Source organism: Hyperolius riggenbachi, chromosome 12, assembly GCF_040937935.1.
Source record: "Hyperolius riggenbachi isolate aHypRig1 chromosome 12, aHypRig1.pri, whole genome shotgun sequence".
Taxonomy (NCBI): Eukaryota; Metazoa; Chordata; class Amphibia; order Anura; family Hyperoliidae; genus Hyperolius; species Hyperolius riggenbachi.
The window spans coordinates 41,003,626-41,031,214 of record NC_090657.1 but is presented as its reverse complement, the minus strand read 5'-3'; the positions used below and the strand labels follow the sequence as shown (position 1 = coordinate 41,031,214).

The 27,589-nt window shown below is 45.3% G+C and overlaps 1 protein-coding gene across 2 annotated transcripts in view; it reads left to right on the top strand.

The window, feature by feature from the left end:
* The window catches only part of GOSR2 (golgi SNAP receptor complex member 2), a 41,421-nt gene extending 27,279 nt beyond the window's left edge, over positions 1–14,142 (top strand). Inside the window, exons 4-6 of one of the 2 annotated variants that reach the window (XM_068263235.1) lie at positions 351–483; positions 6,672–6,812; positions 13,730–14,142. In XM_068263235.1, the coding sequence (XP_068119336.1) occupies positions 351–483; positions 6,672–6,812; positions 13,730–13,891 (436 nt within the window). In that variant the 3' untranslated portion in view covers positions 13,892–14,142. The remainder of the gene's footprint in view (positions 1–350; positions 484–6,671; positions 6,813–13,729) is intronic. The other variant, XM_068263236.1, reaches the window with a different exon arrangement.
* Positions 14,143–27,589: the final 13,447 nt, after the last annotated feature.

Here is a 27,589-nt window from a genome sequence, read left to right as displayed (position 1 = left end):
TTGTGAGCCTGGCATGCACTCCCCCCCCCCCCCCTCCCCTGCTGTGGATTCCACACACACCCCCAGGGCGGTTTTGGGAAGCTTTTAACTGAGTCAGGTCAAGAGAAGGGCTTGGAACAGGTTTCCTGTGTATAGATCTGCAACAGCAAGTCAACTTTCCATACTGAGCAGGTAGATAGCGCCATTAACCCCGATTGTGCTGGGACAAAAGAGCACAGAAGATGCAGTTAGCTTGCTGTGAACATTTATTTTTTATGCAGCATAATTATCCATTTTGATTATGAAACTTGGTTGAAGTTATAAGACAAGATGTCTTGTGTTCTATAATCATTTTTTCCCCCCTTTGGCAGTCGGGTAGACCAGTTGAAATACGACGTGCAGCATCTACAAACAGCACTGAGGAACTTCCAGCACAGACGCTATGCCAGAGAGCAGCAGGAAAAAGAGCGGGAGGAGCTGCTCATGCGGAGTTACACCACCAATGTAGGTTCCACTTCCTGCCTTCCCTGAACTGTCTACATTCCATCACATTCTATCTATGAGGGGTAATGGCCATTTCCATCTGAAACTATTTATACACTCTTTGAGGCCTTTTTACACTAGCGGGGTAAACGTGTGTTGTGTTACTCTATTTTGCCGCAAGAGGTCACAAAAGCAATGAAAGTCTTTGGAGACTTTCACACTTATTGCGGTCTGTTGTGGAGTGTCAGAAGTAGGGATGCTTAACTCCGGATTCGGGAGATACCCGGATAGTTGCTATCCGGATAACTCCCAGTTACTGGGGGGGAAGGGGGGTGTTTGCTGGTACTGGTACGCATCGTGGGAGGCACCGAGGGACGGACGAAGATGATGTCAGACAGGTAAGCTTGACCCCCCCCCCCCCCAGGTTTACTGGAAGATATCTGGATTGCAACTATCCAGGTATCTCCCGAATCCGAAGTTGAGCATCCCTGATCGGAAGTATCCGATCCGCCGCAAGGGCAACAGCACAATACCGCAAGCACCACGCTTAATCCACAGTGCTTGGGGTAATGGAAGTTTATGTGCGGCGTAGTATAAAAACGGAGCACGCATGCGCAGACTGACGGAAAACCCAGCGACAGACCTCCTGCCCAATAGGGAGTACATTAGTGAGAGGTGGGCGGCGCTATGCATATGACCGTCGGCACATTCTCCCGCAGGGTCATATGTTTGTCATTTTTTTGCGTTGCGGTGGGATGAGGCGGGAGCATCACATTTCCACTGCAATGGAAAAAATAGATGTACAACCGTGCTTTACGGAACACATCCCTAAGAGCATCCCACAATCTTATGTCCCTAACATAGCCATAGTTCAATGTAAGGATGTCTGATAGAAACGAATTCAGCTATCCTAATTGTTGTTTTGAATGTGGGAGGAGACCAGAGTGCCTTGAACAAACCTAGAAGGAGCATACAAACTCCATGCCTGTGTGGTGTCTGATCTGAGACTTCCTGTCATCTTGGGCTGTGCGTCATCACACGCAAGTCCAGAATGGTCTTCATGATCTCTGAAACGGATGATGAAAAGCTAGGTTGGAGATATGCAGGAGATCCCTAGCAACACTGGTTGCTGAGGCATTATTATTTATTGGATTTATATAGCGGCAACATATGCAGCGCTGCATAAGGTTACAGACCATAATAATAGGGGAGACAGACAACACAGTACAGGTAATAAGCAGTAAGAAACACAATGCCAAACAATACACTTTAGTAGTCCCAAGTGATACACGTTCACGTTATTCTGTCAGCAGAATCCAAGATTAGGTATGATACACAAGGAGGGAGGGCCTCTGCCAAAGGCTTACAATCTAATGGGATGGGGTGGTGACACGATAGGAGGAGACATGATACACAAACTTTGAGGGAACCTTGGATTAATTATGACCGTTTCCTCTGTGCAATGTGCATGCGCAAAAAAATCTAGCCAAGTTTCTCTGAGCTGCCCGGGGTTCAGGGCATGCGCATTGAAATGGAACCAAGAGCAGCATAAGTTGATAAAAATTTCCCTACTGTGCATGTCTCAGATACAGCTGTTTTGAAGATCACTAAGGACATTCTGGACATGCATGTGAGTACGCAAAGCCCATACTTATAAAGAGACTCAATCTAACACTACACCAGCATTGTCCTAGCCAAGATCTAATTTGAAACTCTACTTCAATAGGGATGGCCCTGCTTAGGAAAACTCATGGAAAAGCATGTGATCAGCTGATAGATTTGTAAGGTTCTGATTTGCTGGTCCTGATCATGTGTTAAACCAGGAATTCATCACAGCAAATCAGAACATTACAAATCTATCAGCTGATGAAACTGATCACATGCTTCTCCGTGAGTTCTCCTAAGCAGGGCCATCCCTATTCTTCAATAGGGCTAATCAGTTGGCCACCATGCTCCCCAGAAACTACTAGGTTAACCATGGCTGGCTGATAAGATTGCTGGTACTTTTAGCTTTCATCTTCTCACAGAGGCTCCCATCACATAGCCCTCCCCACCTACATGACTCTCCTCTGTGACATCTTTGCTGTGTAATATTAGCCACATCGCCATTCCTTCTGCATGATGTATAGAGATAAACTATTGGATTAGAATAGTTCTTGCTTGCAAATTATATTCAGCTTGGGATTTTGCCAATCGTACGCATTTCCTGCTGTGGTGGAATTGGACAATAAAATATACTTCCTGCGGATTGGGATGAGCTCAGTTCCAATTTACATATAATCTGCAAGTCAACGAGAATCACTAGCCTTTCAGTAACCATCTCTAATTACGTATGCAGGTGAGTGGGTGATTCACTGGGTACATAACCAAGTACACTAATGATGTGTTGGCTATTGGTGCATTGAGTAATAAAACTTCTTAACAAAGATAACGGTTTGCTAACCTACCTTGGACTTTGCCTAGTTACATATGCAGGACATTTTATGACTAGCACATCAGCAATTCCATTAATTGTTAAGTCTGATATTTTTTTTTTTTCAAGGCTTGTACACAGATGCAACTTTTCTGCCCAAATATCATCCAAACTTGGTCTGTTGGAGGATGGTTGGGTGTGTGAACGTGTGACAAACGACTAGACGAGCGACTGATAACAGGCAGAGTGACTCACAAGACTGTTGGGCTGATGTCGCTGAGTTGGCCGCGTGTGTTGAAGTCCTTTGAACAACTTGTACTTGTTTTGAATGCGGCGATATCGTGCATTCCATCGTTCCGCTTGCGTGCGCAGTATGCAAATGAGTTGGTCATTCAGTTGGTTGGTGTGCAGAATACAAGTCGTGCAATCACTTGGCCGGTCGGTCGTGTCGCTGGGTTGATCATGCGGAAAAGTTGCACATGTATGAGCCTTTACTGCCAAGGTCTCTGACTGATAAATATCATTCATCTGAATTGGTCCTTTTGAAGGGTAGATTTATTTTTCACATGATTCACATATTTTAATGTTCCACTGAAGCAAGTTAATGCCAACCCAATGTTTCTCTAAATAAAAGACACTGTTAGGCCTCCAAATCCAGGATGTGTTATTGAGCATGTAGGTGGTGAACAGCCATATTCAGAGTAATTGGTAGTGTGTTAATTTTATATGTTTAAGCATAACACTTCTTCTAAGTCTTTAGCCTTTTTTTTTTTTTTTTTTTTTTTTTTTTATGTGTTGAAAGTCCCTTCCACCCCACCTGAATTTAATAACCATAGTGCTATAAAAACATGGGTAGGAAACCCTGTTGTTTAGCCAACTTTTATGGTTTAAAGCCTGCTGTAGCTGTGCCTTTTGTCATATAACCATGGCAGCACTAGGCATATAAGACCAGCATGGCAGCACTAGGAGTTTAGTGTGTGGGAGTTACCGTATTTGCCATATAAGATGCTCTGGAATATAAGACGGACCTAGGTTTAGAGGGCAAAAAAGGGTAAAAAAAAAACATACTAAACCTGGTGCGTCCATGTGCCAGGAGCGTCTTGTAGATGTTCTCCCCCAATTGGTTGTATCCTGTATCCCCCCTCTGTCCCCAGGGGTCCTCTGCTGTCCTCTCTGGTGTCCCGTTATGTGAACAGGTGTCTCCACTACTTCTACTGTTTCCCTTCCCCATGTCCTCGCTACCTCCCCGTGCCTTTGCTATCCTCCCCTGTGTCCTTGCTACAGTTGCGTTGTGTTTCTGCTCCCCGTGTAAATATAGAGTGTAGCGGCAGGCTCTTGCCTCTCCAGCAGCACCTGCGGGGATAGCCGACCTCTTCACCGCCACATTTCTCGCTTTAGTGTTGGCTTGTACTGATTATGCGATCAGTACAGGCTGCATTCACTAGAGTGAGAAGTGCAGTGATGAAGAGTCGGTACAAAAATCTTCCAACTCCTCAGTTTCTGAAACCACAACTCCGACTCCAACTCCGGGTAGCCAAAATTGCTCAGACTCTGACTCCTCGACTCCGACTCCTTAGTCTAATACTTAACAGGGCTGTGGATTTTGTACAAAAATCATGCGACTCCGACTCCTGACTCCTCAGTTTCTGAAACCACGACTCCGACCCCGGGTGCCCAAAAATACTCCGGCTCCTCGACTCCGACTCCACAGCCCTGGTGAAGAGTTCGGCTATCCCCGCAGGTGGGGCTGGAGAGGCAAGAGCCTGCCGCTACATTCTATATATTTACACGGGGAGCGGAAACGCATTGCAAATGTAGCAAGGACACGGGAGGGACGCAGAGGCGCAGGACAGAGCGGGCACACAGGCAGGGAATCCCTAAAGTTGCAGCGGGTCGGCGTTCGTAAGTCAGGGATTCCCTGCCTTTGTCGTATAAGGCACAGGGACTTTTTCTCCCCATTTTTTTGGAGAGAAAAAGTGCGTCTTATATGGCGGAAAATACGGTAGATGTGATTTGTTCAGTTATGGATCTGTACACAGGATGTCAGCAAAACTCAAGAGATGTGGAATAGATTCTATTGCCTGGGACCCACTAGCAGTGCTTTTCTAAGCACTTGTGATTTGGAAAGCTCTTGCTAATGCAATGCTATGGAGAATTTTTATAAAATCACATCCATCCCTCAAGTGGGATCACACCCATAGCATTACATTAGCAAGAGCTTTCTAGATCACAAGCCCTTAAAAAGCACTCCTAGTCGGTCCCAGGCCTCTCAAACTCTCAACTGCTCACTGTTGCCTGGTAACTTCTTGCTGAGCACACAGCTAAACAATCCTTGGAAAAGAGGCCTTAATCCTGCTGAGGTAAAATTTGATTTGTATATGCATAAACTTGCATAATCCTGCATCAAGTGCAAATTCTTTTCATCTCATGGACCATCCCTAATTGTGTGTACGATTTATAGGCGAACCTTAACTTTCCTACAACCTCTCCTAGAGCTGCCGATGTAAAATTCATATAGAGCGAGAGAAAAAAAATAGTGGCCAAAGTGTCACATAACTATTCGAACGTAAATGTTATCCACTGGTAACCATAGACATTGCAAACAAAAGGATTTATAATTACCTGGGGCTTCCTCCAGCCCCTTGTAGTCTAACTCCCTTCTTGACAACCCGGTCTCCTCTGTCCTGCCACCGCCACGATCCAGTCACTGTGCATGTGCGGTCCCAACTGTGCACACCCCCAGATCGCATTCCCGTACTCTGGAGTGTGCTGCACAACCGCAGTTAGTCTTAACAAACTAAAGTTGAAGAGAAATCGAGAGCCCAATATGGTGTAGTATGTCAAAATTGATTGGATAAATGAAACAGTGAGATGGTAATACTCACAAACACGGGTTACCACCTAGGTAACCACTCATTAGGCAGGTGAGGAGATTAGACCTGTCCTCACTCAGGATTAAGAAGTCGCTCTCTGTAGATAGGAAGAAAGGGGGTAGATCACCCCTCCACCTGGGGTGGACTCAAATATATTGGTAGGTGAACAGAGGCGCCAGAAGGATAAAAGTACATAAAATTTTAAAAAAATTGCTGGGAGGAAGTGGTGGACTCGCCTCCGTTAAAGCAGACACCAAGGACTGTAAATGTATAGATATACACATTTATTGAAAATACCCCAAAGATGCAACGCGTTTCGCGGGCACAGCCCACTTCTTCAGGCAATAAGCAGGGGATAAACAGCAATTCAGTTATAGCAAGCAGAGCACCTCTTAACAAACTGCACATGCGCAGAATGCTCCGAGCGCAATCGGGGGTTGTGCGTGGCTGTGACATACATGTGCAGTAGTCCCTGACTGCTACAGTCAGGAACGTTATCTGAAAGCAGAGCAACAGAGGGGACCAGAAGCAGGGCTGTGACGACCGAGTTGAGGAGTTAGAGCAATTTTTGGGTAAGTGGAGTCAGTCAGTAGTTTCATAGACTGAGGAGTTGGTTAATTTTTGTACCAACTCCGCTGATGGGAGGACGGCGAGGGAGCGTACGGACTACAGGAAACTGGAGGAAGCCACAGGTAAGTAAAAACCTTTTGTTTGCAATGTGTCCGGTACACTTCAATCTTGTGCAAACTGTTTCTACCGAAAACACACCATTATAATGTCTCATGTTTTCAGTCTGTGTATAGTAAACTGTTGTAAGAGCTGGATGAAGTATTCTCTATAATACCTATAGACTTGAAACCCTTTCTGTTTCTATAAGTAGAACCTAACCGGTGCAGTCACTCCCTTCCCAATCTCTCACACAGGATTCAGAGACCTCAATACACATTGATGAGACCCTCCAATTTAATTCCTCTGTCCGTAACGCCCACCAAGGCATAGACGACCTCCTGGGGAGTGGGACCAGTATACTGGAAGGGCTGAGGGACCAAAGGAAGACGTTGAAGGTGGGGATCAGTTGGCCAAGACGGAGGATGGGGGAACATATTTTATTCATTGTGCAGGCATACTTAAAGGATAAACAGTATGTAGCACGTATATACATTTTACAGCTATCGATTTGCCCCCAGAGTGCAACAAAAAATGAACTGGACCTCGTCTCTAGGATGTCTATCTTGTGCCCCCCACTCAGGCCTGTCAGCTTGTAAACAATATGAAACAGCATTGTGTGTCTACCAAAAGGTAAACCAGAGGCAGGACTTCCACTGACCAGAGCTTCTGCCGACGGATAGCAAGGCGGGGCTTCCAGTGACCAGAGCTTCTGCCGCCTGAGAGCAAGGCGGGGCTTCCAGTGACCAGAGCTTCTGCCGACTGATAGCAATGCAGGGCTTCCAGTGACCAGAGCTTCTGCCGACTGAGAGCATTGGGGCTTTTACAGCCAGGGTGAGTCTTCCAAGACGATTGCCAGGCAGAGTTTCCTGTCCTTGGCTGCAAAAACCTTGCCTTCAGCTGTCCCTAAGGGCAGGATCCACTAGGGCGTTTTTGGATTGCCGACAATTGCTGGTATTCCAAAGCCCCATTTGCCAATGTATTTAAATGGGGCTGAACCCACTAGTGCAAATGTGATTAGGGTTAATCGCAGTCGCAGGACATGCAGCAAGTATAGAAGCGTTGCAAAATTGCTTTGAAAAGCAAATTTGCAGTGATTTGGGGTCTGAACGATGTGAATTTTAAATAAAGTTAATGCTACTTAAAGGGTGTCCTGGTGCCTGGCTTCCCCCTGTAGCCCCGCCCCTAGCAGAAGAGTTCACAGGCACTCCTCTGATTATTCCTAGAGAAGCACCTTTAGGGGCAGGGCTACAGAGAGAAGCCAGAAATCGGGACACCTGGTAAGTATAATAAAGTTTTATAGGTTTTTTTTTTAAGTAACCAAAACATTTTACAGTACTTCTAAACGGAGCGAATCCTGATCGCCCTAGGAATTGCTGCACACAATGCTGGCGTGATGTAAAAGTGGGTTCCAGCCCTTCTAGTTTGAAACGCTGCCTTCTGGTTTACAGGAGATGACATCACTTGTTTACAACTGTCAGAGCTGGGGGAGGAAGACTAGGCAGCGGTAAGCAGATCTCTCCAGCTTACCTATATGAGGCACTCCGGGGCATGATGGGGTAACTGTATGTATGGTACTTGCCCAAGTACAGGTAGGCTGTAAAAGATTCTTCACTAAGCAGCAGTGAAGGTGTGCATCCATTTTCCTCACCATAACCCTGTAAAGATGCTTTATAATAATCACACACGTTACTTGCATGCTGCACTAAATTCTTTCCTCACCTCTAATCCAACTTGCAAAATAAGCCCTTTTAAATTCCCAGTTTAGGCACAATTTTTATATGCATTTAACAGAAAAGGATTTGCAAAATTGAGGACCCGTTTCCACTTGTGCGTTGTGGATTTGTCGCGGATTCCGCATGAACGAATCAAATGCGGATGCAAATTCGCATGCGGTTGTATGCAAATTTTCATGCGAATTCGCATGGATTACTATATGTGCGATTTTAACCATATCAGTGCCTGTGTGCTTTTCTATTGGTTCCATGCGAAATCAGATGCGAATTTGCATGAACATTTGCATACCAAAACCGCATGCGAATTTCCTATTTAATACATTGTATGCGAATCGCATATCGGTATTCAAATTCTGATGGCTCTGCCGTTAGGATTCTTTTGCGTTTTTCTGTGCAGAAAAAAATCCTGACAAGTGGAAACCGTCCCATCCACTTGTATTGCCCATGTGAATTTGCGGTAGTGGAAACGGACCCTCAAACAAATCAACCTGTAGCACCCATTCATAGATCAATAGTAAGGTCTACTGCCTGCTCACTCCCTGACATTCTCACTCCCTCTTTAGTCACATGGGCATGTAGTGGGAAGATTAATTGCAGTGATAGCTGAAGCCACATCTCTCTGCTGCATAGCAGTGTATCCTTTACCATTTTGTAAAGGAAGAAAAAAAACTTTTCATGCATAATTAATTTGAAATCCTTTTCTAATCAATGCATTTAGAAACCTGTGCCTGGGACTTTTAAGGGCTCCTGTGCTGTGCCTTCAACTCTAGCTAGAAATATAAACTCTTTCAGCTTTGCATCTGACCTCCAGCAGCTTTCACATATTTCTCAGCTGAGGAAACGGTGCACCTTCTCTGACAAACATTAACTAGGTCTTGTATGAATGCTGTCACTGAAGCTAGGTAGCACAATAAATGTTCCATAGCCCCTGACACCAGCACCCTAAGGAGCCATGTCCTCAGCTCAGTAAGTGGCATAGAGAAATCACTACAGGTAAGTTTTTGTATCTAGATTAACGCAAATCGCACATGTATGATCGCATGTGGGTTATCACACAACATGCTTGCTCATGAGAAAATAATTTCACGATTGTTGACAGATCAGCGTAAAATATAAATAGAACGCACATGATGTCTGAAAATGCTGCCAGCTGTCCAAAATTTAATTGCTCAGTAATTTGAACAAAAAATTGCATGAACTGTGAACCACCTGTACACTTGGGCCCCTTTAACATGGGCAGCTGACAAGCGGTGAAATCGCCGTCTGTCAGCTGCTCCTGCACCGGCCTGGCGCTTGTTAGTACGCGGGACCGGTGCTACACAGGCGTGTAATTTCCCCCCCACCACGGAGTGAGATCTGAGTGCTGCTGCAGCCGTGGTCAGACTCCACATGTAGTGTTCCTCCACCGCCCAGTAAGACCGCTGAGTGTCAGGGCTTCACGTGCGTGGAGTTACAACTGCTGCATTTAAATTGCACTGGTGGGTGGTAGACGGGAGACTGCACTACTCTTCAAAAAACGCAGTTAAACCGTCCATCTGAAAGGGGCCTCACATTGGGTGTCCATAAGGGTGTTTTCCAAATGCGGGAAAAATGCTTGCAAACCTGGCCAAGTGTGAACTCTGCCTAAGTCCTAACGTGTTGAGTGCTTGGACCAGGCATCAAAATTGCTCCCTGATCAGACATGCAATTATCAAATAATAATGATTTTGCTCCTCTGAAGAGATCTGAGGTTGTATGGCTCTCTTAAAGAGAATCTGTACTCTAATATTCTTACACTAAAAAGCATACCATTCTATTCCTTATGTTCCCCTGTGCCCCTCTGTGCTGTTTCTGTCACTCCCTGCTGCAATCCTGGCTTGTAATTAACAGTTTTAGGCAGTGTTTACAAACAAATGACTGGCTTCTAACCAGAGTATCATAGGCTGAGAACAGCTTACTGTGTGGATTCATGCAGAGCTTGGAGGGGGCGTGTAAAGCTTCTGCCAATGACAAGCAGCCCTGCACATTCCACACATTCCAGCCCCTTGCCGACAGACACGACAGAGGAAAGAAGATAAGATTTATTACAGAGACAGTGCAACTAGAAAAGGTTGCAGTAAGACAGACCACATCAGAACAGGTATAGGAACTTATAGAATAGAAAAAATAAGGCTCAAAATTTTGTTACAGAGTCTCTTTAATGTATTCAGTGGTCACCGTATGACATCTTTGATGTCTCTGAACAGGGCTGGATTTCTGGACAGGCCAAAAAGGCCTAGGTCTTAAGCGGCTACATGCCAAAGAGCACTTGGACATGAAAAAGGGGTTACTACAGATGAAAGATGAGGGTGAAATGGGGGGCAATACATGGAAAAGGAAACTGATGCTCAAGGGAGCTGTTCATGAAAGAAGGGGGCTGCTTTACATGGATAATACATATGGAAGAGGGGGCTGCACATGGAATGGGAGGGGCACAGAGGCACAAGAAAGGGAGTCGCAACATACTTGGCCTTGGGGCATACAAAGTATAAATCCAGCCTTGTGCACACTTCTAGCTTTGAACCTGACTCTCTAGTCTCCTTGCAAACCCCACACTGCTCAACATTTCTGTGAGAAAGCCACAGCATCTCAATACTTCCTGTTCCTGTCTGTGCCCAGGAGCATGATGGAAATTCATAGAAACAAGAAGCATAAAGCCTGGTAGTACATACCTTCTATTTTGATTGGCCAATTTTACAAGGGTCAACAGATTTTGAAAACTGTGAGCAGATTGTGTAGGTAACCTCTCATACTACATGGAGGAAATAAAATTGGTCAATGATTGGCAAATTTAAAAATTGAAGGCATGCACCAGGCTTTAAACAGTGCAATGGTTGGACATGATGTAAAAGTCTTGAGTAAAGTAGACAGATATTACAAAGACATAATAATGCTGGGATATCGTGCACAGTATACAGGCTGTTGTGAGGAACCATAAACAATAGGATGCTGTGGGGTCCTTTTTGAGAGGAGCAAAAACAGTATTCTATGAAAACTGCATGTTTAATCAGAGAATAATCTCTATTTCATGGATAAGTGTACTTGGCCATATTTGTCTTGTGTGCATGAAAATCCGTGCCAAAAGGCCTGATCTGTGGCAGAGTGTTAAGCCTCGTACACCCACCTGACTTAAGTCGGCTGCGTGTGTACAGAAACTGGCAACCACCAACCCACTAGCAATCCACTGGGCGGAACTGCTCAACCCCAGCGATGCCGATCCCATTGTTCGTACCACTCCACCACCTGCTGCGTGACATCATACACGTTCAGCTCATCGTCCCTCCGCATCCCTGCATAGCAACACAGCCCAGCGATGTTACTGAAGGGGATCAGGTACTGATTGCCGACGGGTGACGTAAGTAGTGAGTGGCTTTAGGATTACACCAGACCAACCTGATCCTCCTTTTGACATCCAGGTACTGGGAATAACCCTGCATGGATGGCCAGTTTAAATTAACAATAGAGGGTCTCACTTATTAGTGCATAGAACTAGTTCATTATAGCAACCACAGTCATTGTATAATTAAGCACGAGGGCATGTTAGGGATCAGTCACTGTTCAATTACACTCAGGCCTAGTGCACACCAGAGCGGTTCGGTCACGTTTTCAGATCAGATTGCGGCTGCGGATACGCTTGGTCAATATATCTCAATGGGGTGGTTCACACCAGAGCGGGAGGCGTTTAGCAGAAACGCATACTCCCGGGCTGCTGCAGATTTTGGATTGCAGAGGCGTTTCTGCCTCCAATGTACAGTATATAAAAAACGGAAACCGCTCTGAAAAACGGCAGTTCAGAGCGGTTTTGCAGGCGTTATTGTTACAGAAGCTGTTCAGTAACGGCTTTACTGTAACAATATATGAAGTCTACTACACCAAAAACACTTCACAAAATGCTAAGTGAAACGCTACAGAAAGATAAGAAAAAGCATTTCAAAATCTGCTAGCATTTTGCGGATCTGCTAGCGGGTTTGGTGTGCACCAGACCTAAAAGAGGACAGCGTTTAATGATCTGGTAAATTTGTTCCTTAGTAAATGATCCCTATGATGATCAAGTAGTAATTTTTCTGGTAAGATTGCCACACATGCTACAGCTGAATCTTTTTGTTTAAAGTCTTTAAATAAAGGGATCCATTGTATGGAAAAATGAAATCTGTGAATCTTAACCCTCTGGGCGATACAATTACATTGCCCAGGAGGGGGCGCAGCACTTTTAAAAAAAAAAATATATATTTTTTAAATCATGTAGCAAGCCCTGGGCTCGCTACATGATAGCCGCTGCGCAGCGGCATCCCCCCACCTTCGGCGATCAGAGTAAGCAGGAAGTCCCATTCAGAACGGGATTTCCTGCTGGGCTTCCCCGGTCACCGGGGCGGGATGACGTCACCGACGTCATGACGTGAGAGGGAGTCCCGATCCAACCCTCAGCGCTGCCTGGCACTGATTGGCCAGGCTGTGCAAGGGGTCGGGGAGGGGGCTGCGCGGCACGCGGGTATTGGCGGATCGGTGGCGATCGGAAGTTACACGCAGCAAGCAAAGTGCTAGCTGCGTGTAACAAAAAAAAAAATTATGCAAATCGGCCCACCAGGGCCTGAGAACTCCTCCTGCGCGACATACCCCGAGCTCGGCTCGGGATTATTGCCTAGGAGGTTAATAGATGTTTGTGTGTAGAATTTGTTGTTTAATCTACAAAATTAAATTGTTCAATCTTCAAAATTGGCAGGTTTTTTTTTTTTGGGGGGGGGGGATTAAATTAGGAATAATAGTAAGCAGGCCAGAGCAGAATCTACCTCTTTCGGAAACTGCAGCAAATAACAATTTGACTGACAAACTAATGAATTTTTTTTTAACAATATTTTCATGTACACTAATCCGTATGTTTGCCTGGAGTCCTTAAAGGACATCCGGGATGAAAGTAAACTGATAAGATAAACCATTGTATCTATCCTCCTAAAAATTACTTTGATATTCAAAAATGTTCTTTTGAATTTTAAATCTTCCTTTTAAGTTTTTACCATTTCATTATCTCAGCTCAATGACACAAGTATGCCAGAGCTAAAATCTATTAACTATTGACCCTTTTATCTCTTCCCTGCTCTCAGAAGCCATTTACTGCCAGAAAAGTTTTTTATGGCTGTAATTCCTTATCAGTGAGGGTTACTATAGTCCACACAGACAGTAACTGTCACTTGCATACCTTATGTTTAACTCTTGCAGGCAGAGAAATGAAAAAAAGGAACACTGCATATTCTTTTGTGTGATTAGCACTTTACAAACCCATGTCTATCTCATCATGTCGCATCACCCTTCGGATGTCTTTTGGGGTGTTGAATACAAATCTTAAACTGGAGCAAAGGGAGATCTTGAGAGAAGCTGTGTGGAGTTTAGTAAATGCCTGCTGAAGTTGATTGATCATATTGTGTAAGCTCAATGTGTATTACGGCTATGCCTCTGTCTACATTATATAATACATGTATGCTAATTAATTCTTCTGTTCTTGTAACATGTCTTTCATCCTCTCTCCACTCCTATCCTGTGTCCATTGCCCCATTTTCTCTCCGCAGGGCACCCAGAAGAAGATCCTGGATGTGGCCAACATGCTGGGCCTGTCAAACACAGTCATGCGGCTGATTGAGAAGAGAGCCTTTCAAGATAAAGTCATCATGATTGGAGGAATGCTTCTTACCTGTGTCATCATGATTCTTGTCATCAAGTACCTGACATGAAATGTCCCCCAGAACCTTTCAAAGCTTCGGACTGTCCCCAGCCCAATGTCTCTGCTGCCCTTGTTATCCACTGTGAAACTTCCCTAAAGCCACTAACAACAGACAAAGGAGGAGAGGCTGTGCAGAGACCAAAAGACTTTCATCAAAGACTGTACCTGCTTCTCCAGTGAAAGACCCACATGTTTTTATGTGTATTTAATACTGTCTTATTCAGCTGCACAATGTATATTAAAATGTGTGGACAATGGGAATGATGGCTTGCTTATGGTCTGTGTATGGAGGTTTCAGCTGAAAGGAAGGTCCTCTTCTCATAACTACCAGGTATAACTTTCCAGTGTAGGTTGGACAGGGAAATCAAGAATGTGGTTGCTATTATTATTATTTATTGTATTTATAAAGCGCCAACATATTACGCAGCGCTGAACATTAGTTTAGGTTATAAACAATATTTAGGAGTGACATACAGCAAAATGACAATACAAGAGTACAAGGTAATGCTTAGTCATTCACTGGATGGAGCATGGAGATTAGGCAAGTTTAGGTTCACTTAGATGCATAGCATAGGTTCACAGTAATGGAGGTGTATGATCAGGTAGGACACAAAAGGAGGAGGACCCTGCCCACAGGCTTACAATCTAGAGGGAGAGGTAAGGACACGAAAGGTAGGGGACTAGAGTCCAGCTGTGGGTTTAGAGCACTTGTGAGGGGTAGTAAGCCAGAGTGAAAAGGTGAGTTTTGAGGGCCTTCTTGAAGATGTTGAAGGAAGGGCTGCCCTAATGGGTGGAGGTAGAGAGTTCCATAGTGTTGGAGCAGCTCTTGAGAAGTCCTGGAGGCGTGCATGGGACTGGGTGATGCGGGGGGCGGTCAGGCGAAACTGCTATGAGAAATAAAAGCATGTTTAATGACATTGATAATAGATATCAGCTTAGGTTGTCATGCCAACCAGATGTGGTTTTAAATAAACAAGCCCATATGTAGCTATAGTATAGGCTTGCAACAATGTCTTACTTTTTAGGCCCAATTTCCTTACAATGCAATTCACGTGCTGTGTCGGTCTCTGAAATGGATGTGGCACAAGTGATAATGCAAATTCGCATCTGAATCGCAGGAAATCTCCAGGTGCCCACAATTTACGAAATTGCAGAAGTCCATTGACCAGGATTTCTTGAGCGATCACAATTTAGTTCTGCAGCCATTGATGCGATCGCTCCCAAAATGCTGCAAGCATCTAATTGTGATTGCTCTACGAATGCAACGTTGCAAGTGGCGGTTCGCCCCTATAGGGTTCTACAATTGGAGCACTTTGCCAACTGGCGGCAAGCACTGCAAAATCACAGGCCTTAGTGATACAAGCCATCAGAACCAGTTCCAGACAGGGCTGTCGCTTACTTAACTGGTAGCTTATTGTTGAGCTACGGGTTAATTAACTAGAAATTCTTGAATCAGTTTTTTTTGCTAAAACTTTTTTTTTTTTTTATGGTTTCTATAAACTAGAATGTGCGGACTTCCTGAATTATTTGGCTATCTTTCCCAAGCAGTCCGATGAGATCAATGAAATCAATCCGATTTTGGTTAGATTTGTCCATTAGTGGTCCCAAAAGATTATTTACAATCGTTCGTAAACAATAGTTTGGAAAATTGTATTCTTGGTATTACATATATCTTTATAGAGTTGAGACTGCAGTAGACACTGCTGAAGATTTTGTGGTGCTCTTTGGGAAATGCAGCAAACTAATTTACAGAAGGAAGATGAGAATATTGGTAGATTCATTTTATAAAACATATTGTTTATTGGTGCAAGGAAGAAAAGAGTTTTCACATTTTTGTTGCATACAAATTTACAGCTAGTTGCAGACAGAAATGAGCAATTACGGAATATACTGTAACCTGTAAAAAAGTGTTTAGCAGGTACGTATATATACAACTATATATGCTACGTGATTTTTTTTTTTTTTTATGACAAGTGGGGCCCTTATCAGATAGCTAGAGCGAATCACAAGAACCTTTTACATTTACCTTAAATGCCACTTGGGGCTCAATCAGATAACAGGATGCAGCTAATGGTAGGGATTCAGCAGTGCATAGGTTAAACTGGCTAGAACGCCCTTAGTGCAGATATATCAGGGCTGGGACAGGAATACACAGCTGTACATCTGTGGACTGAGTAATGCTACAGAGTCAGGGAAACTCACCCAAGCAGATAATATACGGGCCCATATCTATAACCCTTATTTATGCTTTCCCAAAGAGAGTGCTAGCTACATTGCAGAGACTGCTGCTCTGTGTGTGTGCTGAGCAGTTGTGTGGTTGGAATGTGTGTACAGTGTTTATGCGCTATATGAACATACCTGCATGATACTATCTAGCATGTTAAACAGGGCAAGCAGCTGGCATGGTGGGCAGACAGTATCTAGTTTGTCACCGGAGCACTACATTCTGATTTAACATCTGTCTGCTGACTCTGCTTGGGTTGAAACAAATAGTTACTGGTTGGGTGCATGGGTCAATGCAGGTTATAGTTTTCACAATGAAAACTGAACAACAGTTAACATCTAAAAGACAAAATAACAACTCGCATCCCATGCTTAATTTAGTAATCAAGAATAAAAGTATGGCTCAGGTGTACTCTTTCCGTGTGTATGGTTGCTATGGGGAGGGATGACAGACTGGCGCATGATGGACGTGCTTCTGGTGGGCTGGGTAAGGAGGGGAACAATGTCTACGTTTGTTGCTGTCACTTAAAGATCTGAGGTGATGGATCTTCAAGCGGACCTGGAGGACACCTGTACACATGCTACATTATCTGACAAGACTGTCCCATGTGGCTGCCTTGGCTGAGTCCTGTCTAGCGTGTGTGTGGCTTAAAGCGGATCCGAGATGAAAAACTATAACAAGTAACTTGTCTGTATATCTTCTCTAAAGTTTAGATGGTGTACACAGCAAAGCTAGCTGCAAACAGTTTTAATAGAATATGATTATTTCTTCCTGTGATACAATGACAGCAGCCATGTTGTTTGTAAACATTACTTAGAGGCATGCTTATCTGTATCTTGAGCCATCAGCCTAATCTTCTCTCCTCCTCCCCTCTGCCTCTGAAATCAATGGCTAGTAACACCTCCCCCTCCTCCTGCCCAGACTGAGCTCCCATGAACCCTTGCTACTGCCAAGGCTCTCTGAACCTGTGGGTGTGGCCTATTTAGTTTATAGGGAATTAGAGTATTAAAACAAAAAAGAATTAGGCTTGAGGAATGCTTGATGATGATTTGACCGCATCATTGGATTTAATGGCCGGCTCCAGTAACAAGGCTACATCGCAAAAATTGAGGCTTGGTTCCCCTGGACTAGAGATGCATGCATTTTAGCCATCCTGGGGTCACGTGAGTTGTCCTTTGGGGCTTTATCAAAAGCTCTATGCACATGAAGAATTGGAGGTTAGACACTAGTTATTTGTGTCTGTAATGAGGGCGTATATGCTAACTACATAGAGGCGTGCTACTCCAAAGTATAGCACACGGGTTGAGCCTAACAGAGGCTGGTGCAGAAGAATTTGCTTCCCTTGCTTGCTTCTGGGTTTTGCCTACCTACCTGGCCAGCTGCTTTTTGGGGCCCGAAGAATATCTATTTGACATGTCAGTTTTGCTTTTTTGATAGGATTGCACTCCTGGTGGAACTGTGGGTCACCTTATTAGATCTATGGCCAGGATCTGTTTTTAAGGGGGAATGTGTGAATGAAGGTTGTTGTTTGTAGCTTTCTCTTACTTATTTAATTAATACATTTTGTAATTTGTAACTAGCCTAAAGCAGCCCATACACTCAGCCGATTTTCTGGCCGACCGATCGATCGCGATCGATCGATCGATCGATCGCAAATCGGTTGGCCAATCGACCGATCGACGGCCGATTTCGATCGATTTCGATGGATTTCCATCGAACTAGCAGGGTGGAAAATTTAGGTCGATCTGATGAGATTGCTTATCAGTTTGCATTGGCCTTAATGGAAATCTGATGGCAAAAAAATGCCATCAGATCGAATTTCAACAGATTTCAAACTGAAATCTATTGGAATTCTATCCTGGTAAAAAATGTTCTAAAAACGCATCAGATAGATCATCAGATGCATTTCTTATCTGTCTGCTGCCAATCTGACGAGTGTATGGGCACCTTTAGTGTCCCCTGTGCCAATTCCTTTTCTGCAAAAACAAAAAAAGAATTTGGCTTGAGGAATGCCCTATAAGGCTGCGTCCACACTAGGTCCGGAAACGTATCCGTGGCTGCGTTTTTCAAACCTGATGAAAAACGGAGTCCCGGATCCTAATGTTTAAAATAGCAGCCAGCCTCACCCAAGTAAAAAACGGATCAGTCTGCGTTTGCGGGGATCCATTTTCAAAACCTGAAAGGAAGGTCCGGACCTGCTGCATTTTCACGCAACGGATCAGGACCACGGATACACGCAGGGGTAGTGAAAGCAATGAGAAAACGCATCTCCAGCTCCACAGGCAAAAAACGGATGTGAAAACGGATAGCCTGAGCTTTATGATTGGCCCAAAAAATCCTCCCACTCCTTCCTAATGATAGAGACGTTTTCTGTCAGGGAAAAACCTGAACGGAAACTGATACAAAACTGATGCACTTTCATCAGTTTGCAGTACGGTGGGTACTTCCCCTGATCCGGACTGCAGTGTCCGTCCTGCAACCGGATCTAGTGTGGACCCAGCCTAAACCAGTGTTCCCCAACCCTGTCCTCAAGGCCCACCAACAGTGCATGTTTTGTGGAAATCCACACAGGTAGTTACTCGGCTCTGCTGAGACACTAATTACCTCACCTGTGCATGTGTGTGGTTTCCTGCAAAACATGCACTGTTGGTGGGCCTTGAGGACAGGGTTGGGGAACACTGTATAAACTATATAAAAGGAACACAATTATGCAATGTGTAAAAGTTCACCTCGGATCCACTTTAAGTCTGCAATCTTTAGTCTTAAAATGTTTCTATCTTAAAAGTGCAACTGAAATGAGAGGGATATGGATGCTGCCACATGTATTTTCTTTTAAACAATACCAGTTGCCTGGCTGTCCTGCTCATCTCTTTGGCTGTAGTTGTGTCTAAATCACACCTGAAACAAGCATGTGGCTAATCCAATCAGACTTCAGTCAGAGCATCTGATCTCAGAGATGGATTACATTGTAATGGGGTCCTAAGCAAGGTAGTAGATTTGGCGCCCTTTTGGTAAGCTGAGGTGTAGAGAGAACAGAGAAGGTAGCAGGTGAGCCCCTTGACATGCACTAAGCCCCAAGCACTTGCCTAGGTTGCCTGGTGGATGATCCTGCTCTGCGATGCTTGTTCAGGCTCTATAGCTAAGAATATTAGAAAGAGACTCAGCCGAACAACCAGGCAATCTGCCTTGTTTAAAAGGAACTGAATATGGCAGCCTCCATATTTAGTTCAGATGTACTTTAAAGTGTACTCTATTTAGATAAAATAACAATTCAGCTGTATGCAAGGACACAGTATGAATTAAGTTGAAAGTAACTTTTTAAAATGGAAATATATTGTTCTTTTAAGTGTTGTGTAATATGCCTGTTGCAGTAAGGGCTGGAACCCACAGGAGCGCTTTTGGCAGCGTTTTGGCAGCACTGCGATACGCTAGCAGTTTGCCAAAACGCTGGGCTAATGTTAATGGATGGGGCAACTTCCACAGGAGCGTTTGCGTTTCCCAGAAACGCAAACGCAGGACCTGCAGCATTTTGGGAGCGTTAGCGCTTCAATGTAAAGTATTGAAACGCTAGCAGAAACGCTCAGCAAAACCTAAACTGAGCGGTTTTGCTAGCGTTTTGCGGTTCAGCACACTGTAACAAAATGAAAAATAATTCACAGGACCAATCAGGATAAAAACGCAAAACGCAAAACGCTAGGCACCCGCTGGGGAAAAAAATACAATGTTGCAAAACACGACCAAAAACGCGCATGAATCCGCTTGCAAACCGCTCAGACAAAACGCTAGCGGTTGCGTTTTGCGTTTGCGGTTTTCAGTGGGTTCCAGGCCTAAATGTAAATTGCTGAATGACCTCTTCCCACAGTGACATTACATTAGCATGTGACTGAAGTTATGGATCTACCGTAACTTTCATATAATTGTTTTTTTTTTTTCCGTTTTTATCTGGAGGCTTTAAAGGATTCCTGACCCAAAGCTAGGTAAGGTATGCACAGAGGTATGCTTTATGCTGGAGCCACATACCTCTATGCATTGTCCATTCTTAAAGGGAACCTTAACTGGCGTGGAAAAAATAATTCACTCATAATTCAGGCAAATACAGGAAGGAGTACACAGCAGTATGTCCGGGTAGAACCTGGCGCCTCTACCCGGACATACTGCTGTGTACTCCTTCCTGTATTTGCCTGATGAAGAGGGCTTGACCTGCGAAACGCGTTGCAAGCTAACCCTGGAGTGTACCAATAAATTTAACCTGTTTTGAATACACAGTCGTTGTGCCTGCTTGTAGGGGGTAAGTCCACCACTGCCTCCTAAGCAATTTTATAAGTTTTAAACAGTGTTTTTATCCTGTTGGCGCCTCTGTTCTCGTATACTATACGTCTAACATCCACCCTTGGTGGAGGGTGATACCCCATCTTCTTCATATCTACAGAGAGCGACTTCTTAATCCTGAGTGGGGACAGGCTAATCTCCTCACCTGCCTATACAGTGGTTGCCTGGAGGTAACCCTGGTTTGTGAGTATTTCATCTATACTCTTTTCAATTACCCCTTTTGCCTGTACATACTACACCATATTGGGCTCTCGGTTCTTCTTTCTTTCTCATAAAAATGGTGATGTAGGTTAGGTTTTCATTTGTGCGAAAACGGGCCGGATGGAATTTGGCAGCCTAAAGAACTCTATGCAGAGCATCCGAATTAGTGGCCGGGGAAAAAATCTGAGGCCCTGCTGCATAAATGCTTGCGTCACCCGTCCGAATCCCCTAGCCGTGCATAGCATGGCTAGAGGGATTCGGCTGCGAGACACGTCACAGCTGTGCCGGCATCGCATCTCGCAAAAGATGCATGCCGCGCACAAGTGGAAACTGGGCCTAATAAAAATACCCCAAAAAATTAGGGGACGGGAGAATGCCCAATCAGTTTCTTAACTTTATTTTATAAGAATTGTGACCAAGAAAATATTAATGCTGCGGTATAGTTGAATAATTGGACAGCAAGGTGTGTGTGAGACAACCCAAACCGGTTTGTCTGACGTATCTGACTCCAATTAATAGTGAATAGAGAAAGTTGTGAAGTCTTCACGAAGCACATTAACATGGTGGCTAACAATGTTATAGGACTAGGTTAAAGTGATATAGAGGCTGCCATTTATATTTCCTTTTAAGCAATACCAGTTGCCTGGTTGTCCTGCAGATCCTCTGCCTCTAAAACTTTTAGCCACAAGGCTCATACACACATCAGACCATAGTCTTTGGAAAATGAAAGATCACAGACCAATCTTACCACCCTTCCTGTAGTATAAGAGCCATACTCTACACAGTCTTTTCTATGGAGCTGAACTCCACATCAGAAAAAAATCTTTGCAAGATGCTGCACACACAGATGCTGTACAGACACAAAAGATCAGTATCTGCAAAAGATCTGTTCCTGCAAATTGCAATGATAGTCTATGAGATCTGCAGATCATCATACACACATGATTTAACTGACATTCATCTGAAGATCAAGCAATCATCCGCAGATCTGAAAATCCATCCTGGTGGATCTGATCTGCAGATGAATGTCAGTTAAATCATGTGTGTATGATGATCTGCAGATCTCATAGACTATCATTGCAATTTGCAGGAATGGATTTTTGGCAGGAACAGATCTTTTGCAGATACTGATCTTTTGTGTCTGTACAGGATCTGTGTGTTCAGCATCTTGCAATGATTTCTATCTGATGTGGAGTTCAGCTCCATAGAAAAGACTGTGTAGAGTATGGCTCTCATACTACATGAAGGGTGGTAAGATTGGTCTGTGATCTTTCATTTTCCAAAGACTATAGTCTGATGTGTGTATGAGCCTACAGACCCTGAACAAGTATATGCAGATCAGATGTTTCTGACATTGTCAGATCTGACAAGCTCAGCTGCATGCTTGTGTCTGGTGTTATTCAGACCCTACTAATGCATCACCAGGGCTGCCAGGCAAATGGTTTTGTTTAAAGTGGACCTGAACTCTTGCACTCTATCCATGTCAGCTAACTACCACGGCAGATAAGCTCATTTGAAAGCACAGGATGTTAACAATATGTCTGCTTCCATGAAAGCAGGAAGTAGAAACACTGCAGATTAATTGTAGAATTTACATCAGCTGTAACAAAGAAATGTTTTTCTTGAAAGGTTATTATGCGGTTGCATATATTTTATAGCAGAGAGGAAGTTTGGAGTTCAGGTCCGCTTTAAAAGGAAATAAATATGGCAACCTCCATACCACACTCGCCTCGAGTTCACATTAAAATGTACTGAGCTGAAGCTCGGGTAGAAAATCAGATACCTTAAAGAGACACTGTAACAAGAAAAACGTCCCCTGGGGGGGGTACTCACCACGGGAGGGGGAGGCCTCAGGATCCTAATGAGCCTTCCCCCATCCTCCTCTGTCCCAGGGGGGTCTTGCTGCAGCCCTTTAAAGCCAGCGTGACGAATCCGACAGCCTGTTCAATATTTACCTTTCCAGGCTCCAGCGGGGGCGCTGTTTCTGCTCTTCTGACGGAGATAGGCGGAAATAGCTTATCTCCGTTGGGTCCACTCTACTGCGCAGGCGCTGGAGACTTGCTCCTGCGCAGTAGAGAGCATTTCCGCCTATCTCCGTGGGAAGAGCAGATACTGCGCCTGCGCTGGAGCCACGGAGGTAAATATTTACATCGCCGCCGCTCTGGGAGGGTTTTCGCCGCCACCGTGGGACCGAGGAGGACAGGGGAAGCCTCAGTAGGATCCGGAGGCTTCCCCTACCCGAGGTGAGTACCCCCTAGGGGAGGATTTTTCGTTACAGATTTTCTTTAAGAGAGGGAAGCCTCAGGAGCCTATTAAGGCTTTCTTTGCTATTCCTTGGTCCCCCGTTGCTAAACGCAAGCCCCCCACCCCCCCCCAGAAGATTAGCGACAATGCATTGGGGCTGCGCAGCTCCTCTTCCTGGTTAAAATGCCCTCAACAGCTGACTGAGCCTGCCCACATATAAGCAGTAGCGCATAGCCATGGGCTCCGTGCTACCGCACATGCGCAAGCAGGCTGCACAGCCATTGCACACACTTAAACCAGGAAGAAGAGCTGCACGGCCCGCGCTCAGCTACTAGGGGCTTGATACACCAGAGGGACCGGTTGTGCCGGGGGCTTGTTACAACCTCATTAGGATCCTGATCTCTAAATTGTAAAGGTGGCCATACACTGCTCGATTTGCCATCAGATCGACCAGCAGATAGATCCCTCTCTGATCGAATCTGATCAGAGAGGGATCGTATGGCTGCCTTTACTGCAAACAGATTGTGAATCGATTTCAGCATGAGCCCCCCCCCCCCCCCCCCGCTAGCTATACATTACCTGTCTCTGCTGTCTCTTCTCCGGTCTGGGCTCCTCCAGCTTCACTTTACTTCCTGCCGGGGGAAGTTTAAACAGTAGAGGATGCTCTACTGTTTAAACTTCCTGCCGGGTCAGGAAGAAGTGAAACCTGCCGGACTCGAAGCTCAGTGCGCAGACGGAGCAGCGGTGACCAGGGGACTGTATTGCGCGCGGTCTTTGGGCATTCGAATGCCACTATCGACGCACTCCTGACCCGCCGGCGATCGAGCAAAATCTTCCGCACGGACAAGGACGGGAATCGACGGGAACGATCGTTTTCGGACGGAAATCGATTGTTCAGACAGCGTTTGCGCGACGATTTCACAGCCGATTCGATCACAGTGATCGAATCGGCTGTGTATCGGCAGGAAAATCGGTAAGGGCACGCCGGCACTGAGCAGGTGGGCGGGATCGCAGGCGAATCCCATGAGCCGTGCCATGCACGGCTATGGGATTCGCAGCCTTCTCCGCAAATTCTGCGGGGGGTTCCGGTCGAATCGATCCCGCAAGCGGTTCCGCCGCGGCCCCGTCATCCCCTATGGCAGAGTTTCCCCGTGCGAATCATGTGCAGAATTGCCGGCGAAATCGCCGTAGTGTAAACGGGCCCTTAGTGTATGGGCCCCTTAAGTAGTAGATTTTGAATCGGAGCTTTGGCTCGAGTTTTCTTTAAATTACATTTATTTTGATAGCATGTAGATAATGAGCCCAGATGTTGTCAGACAGCACACTCTAGTGTTCAATATTGGCAAGCAGTAACAGCTGAACTACACAAGTCTATCTCGATTGTATCCCTTTATTAATGATCACATTTTCCCTTATTTTGAGTAACTTCGTCTTAAGTCCCCCTTGATCCCTCATTTTGTTCGGAGGGTTCCACAATTGTTTATAAACTCTTTTCAAACATTGTTTGTTGCCTTCAATTAAACTATATATTCAAATTTGTTTATGTATGATGAATTCATTATAGCAAGTTTTAGGATTAAAAAAAAAAAAAAAAAAAAAAAGGACAAATTATGACAAGTTCAACTACCCCCCTGGGCCTTTCCAAAGTACCTCAAAGGTGTGCATGCCAAGTGCTGAGGACCTTGGAACTACAGGATGGGAGGGGTGGTAAATTTGTCACCGTCTGTCCCAGCACTACCACGTGAGTTGGTGATGCCGATAGAAAAATATATTTATATTATCAATATTTTACAATAGACTTACCTGACCCACATACTCACTTATCCTCCGCTCCTAGTGCCTAACCCCATCTTCTAATGCGTCCTCTTCGGTCGCCCCATTCTCCTGTTCTGAGCACTGTTGCTTTGGCCAGTGGCGGGCACTGGTGCTCTCCTGCTCCCATGCCTGAGAGCATCTGCACAGGCGTCCCGGACTGGGCACACATGCGCAGAACAGTGCAACTGGGCAATCTAAAAGAGCTCAGTATGGCAGAACGGAGTGGCCGGGGAGGATGGCGATGGAGCAAGCCCCAGGTGGGTATAAATCATGCAATTATGCTGCTCTCAGGTTTCCTTTAATAGTGCTTTAAAGAGAACCAGAGACGACAAAAAAAAAAGATTTTATACATACCTGGGGCTTCCTCCAGCTCCATAAGCCTAGATCGCTCCCACACCGCCATCCACCGCTGCCTCTGTCTGCCGATAACGGGTCCAGTAATTTCGGCCAGTCGACGCAAGCGCCGTGCGCTCCCTCCGCACTGCGCAGGCGCATGCGTACAAAGCCGGAGGGAGCTGCTGTTCATGTGGAAGACTGGTTACGTCCGGCGGAAGTGATGGGACCTGATACCGGCGATAGAGGCAGTGGTGGATGGCGGCGTGGGAGCGATCCAGGCTTATGGAGCTGGAGGAAGCCCCAGGTATGTATAACATCTTTATTTTTTAGGGATCGTTCGTCTCTGGTTCCCTTTAAGGTTTGCTGGTGGATTTTACACGCGTTTAAAGAGACTGTCAAAAGTAAAGAGGTTATACATGCGGGCCTTCTACAAAGTTATGTATCCTTACCCATTGGAATTGCAGCTGTATGTGTAACCAAAGCAGTAAAAGCAGTAAGTTTGCCGCCAGGGATCGCTGTACAGCCCCAATAAGACTACAGAGGGATCCCTTCCAAATATACTACAAGGATTTCTCATAAAAGCAAAACAATCAACTAAAATGGTTTCTGACCAACCATCCGATTATTATAATTGGATGAAAATCGGTGGTGCCAAGAGCATGCCCGATAGGCGATGTGACCAATTTCGGGCATGTATCGGTCGGAAATTCTGCAAGATGTAGGGCTGACTTGCTCGACAGGATGCACGGCAGTGACTGTGTGTGATATCGGGATGAGTGACAAATGCGACTGAACGCCTGGCGCGGTCACCCCCCTCCCCATGTAAAATGTTCTCTCCCCCAGTGCCCGGTACAGTATACTTTACCCGTCCGCCGCTGGCACCAAGCTACATCCGCACACACATATAAACCGGTAACCATGTGGGGCGCGTGTATGTGGACGGAGCCAGCGACTGCAGCTAAATTATACTGCACTGGCCACCCAGGAAGGGTAGGGATCATTTCACAGAGGGAGGGGCAGCGTTGGGCTGGCGAGTTGGTGGATGCAGCTTCACAAGGCAGATTCCCGAGAGATTTTATGCTGAAATCGATCGTGATTCGGCCTGTGGTGTATGGGCAGCCAACAGATCTCTCTCCGATCAGAGAGAGATCTGTCTCTTGGTCGGACTGCCCATACATCATCTGATATATGAGCACCATAAAGGAAATGTCAGCCAAAATGATGTTATACTGCGCCTGCACTGTACACTCTGGACAACGTGGACTTCATTAACAGCTTCGCTCTTGCAGGCGCAGTAGAGGTTGATCTTGCGAGGTCGGCCTCTGCACCAGCGGGAACCCCGGGCCGGCGCTGAGAGCTGAGCTGCGTCGTGGGACATGTCGGCTGCAAGGGGCTGGAGGAAGCCCTAGGTAAGTAGAGCTTGCATATCATCATTTTGGCTGGCATTTCCTTTAACCACTTAATGACAACCAGACTTATAAAAACGCTTAACGGCTCCAGGACGTTTTTATAAGTCAAACAGTGCTGCTGCCGCAGTGCGCGCTCCCACACATGCCTGGGCACGTGCACACTCCCGCGCGTGCGCACTCCCACACGGGCACTTACGTTCCCGTGTGAGTGCACGTGAGATAAGTAAGAAAAAAAAACACCATAGAAAAAATACACCTTTATTTCCAAATAATATATTGTCACCATACTTTATACTAGGGACATAATTAAAATGTTGTGATACCAGAACAAATAGGCAGATAAAATGTGTGGGTTTTATGTACAGTAGCAGTGTTTATATTAAAACTATAGGGGATGAAATAGTGTATTTTTTTCATTTTTTCCCCTTTAAAATGCATAGAAAATAAAGTAATTACCGAAAACAAATATCAACTCCAAAAAGCCTAATTGGTGGTGAAAAAAACAAGATATACATAATTTCATTATGATTAGTAGTGATTAAGCTATTGGCAAATGAAAGGGATGAGCACTGAGGCTGGTTTCACAGTGGGACGTTACAGGCGCACGTTAGAGCAGCCTGTAACGCACTCCAACGCACAGCAATGAAAAATCAATAGGCTGTTCACAGTGCCCACGTTGCGTTACATTGTAACGCAGTACGTCTACATAACGTACTGCATGGAGTACTTTACACGCGGCTAAGCCGCGTTAGACTGTTTGCACATGCTCAGTATGGGTTTCTTTTTTCATTTTATGGGCGGAGAGGAGGCGGGGAGAGGCCGCTACGTAGCTAGGCACATGGCTACTTATTATTCACTGCACTTGCAGTGTTTACATCCTGGAGCGGCCGTGGATTGGCTGGCGGGACTCCGCAGGTCTCCGTGGTCTCCGCAGTGCCTCCGACAGAGCAGGCGCACCAAGAGCTGCTTATAACGCGGCTCTTGGTAGCGTCCTGCTCCAACACCACCAGGCGTTGCGTTAGGGGCACGTTATGCTCTTGTCCGTTAGGGTAAAAAACACATTGGGGTGAAGTGGTTAAAAATCAAGTGACACCCATGCTAACCTAGAGATAAAAAAAACACATTTAAAATATACTTACATAACAGATGT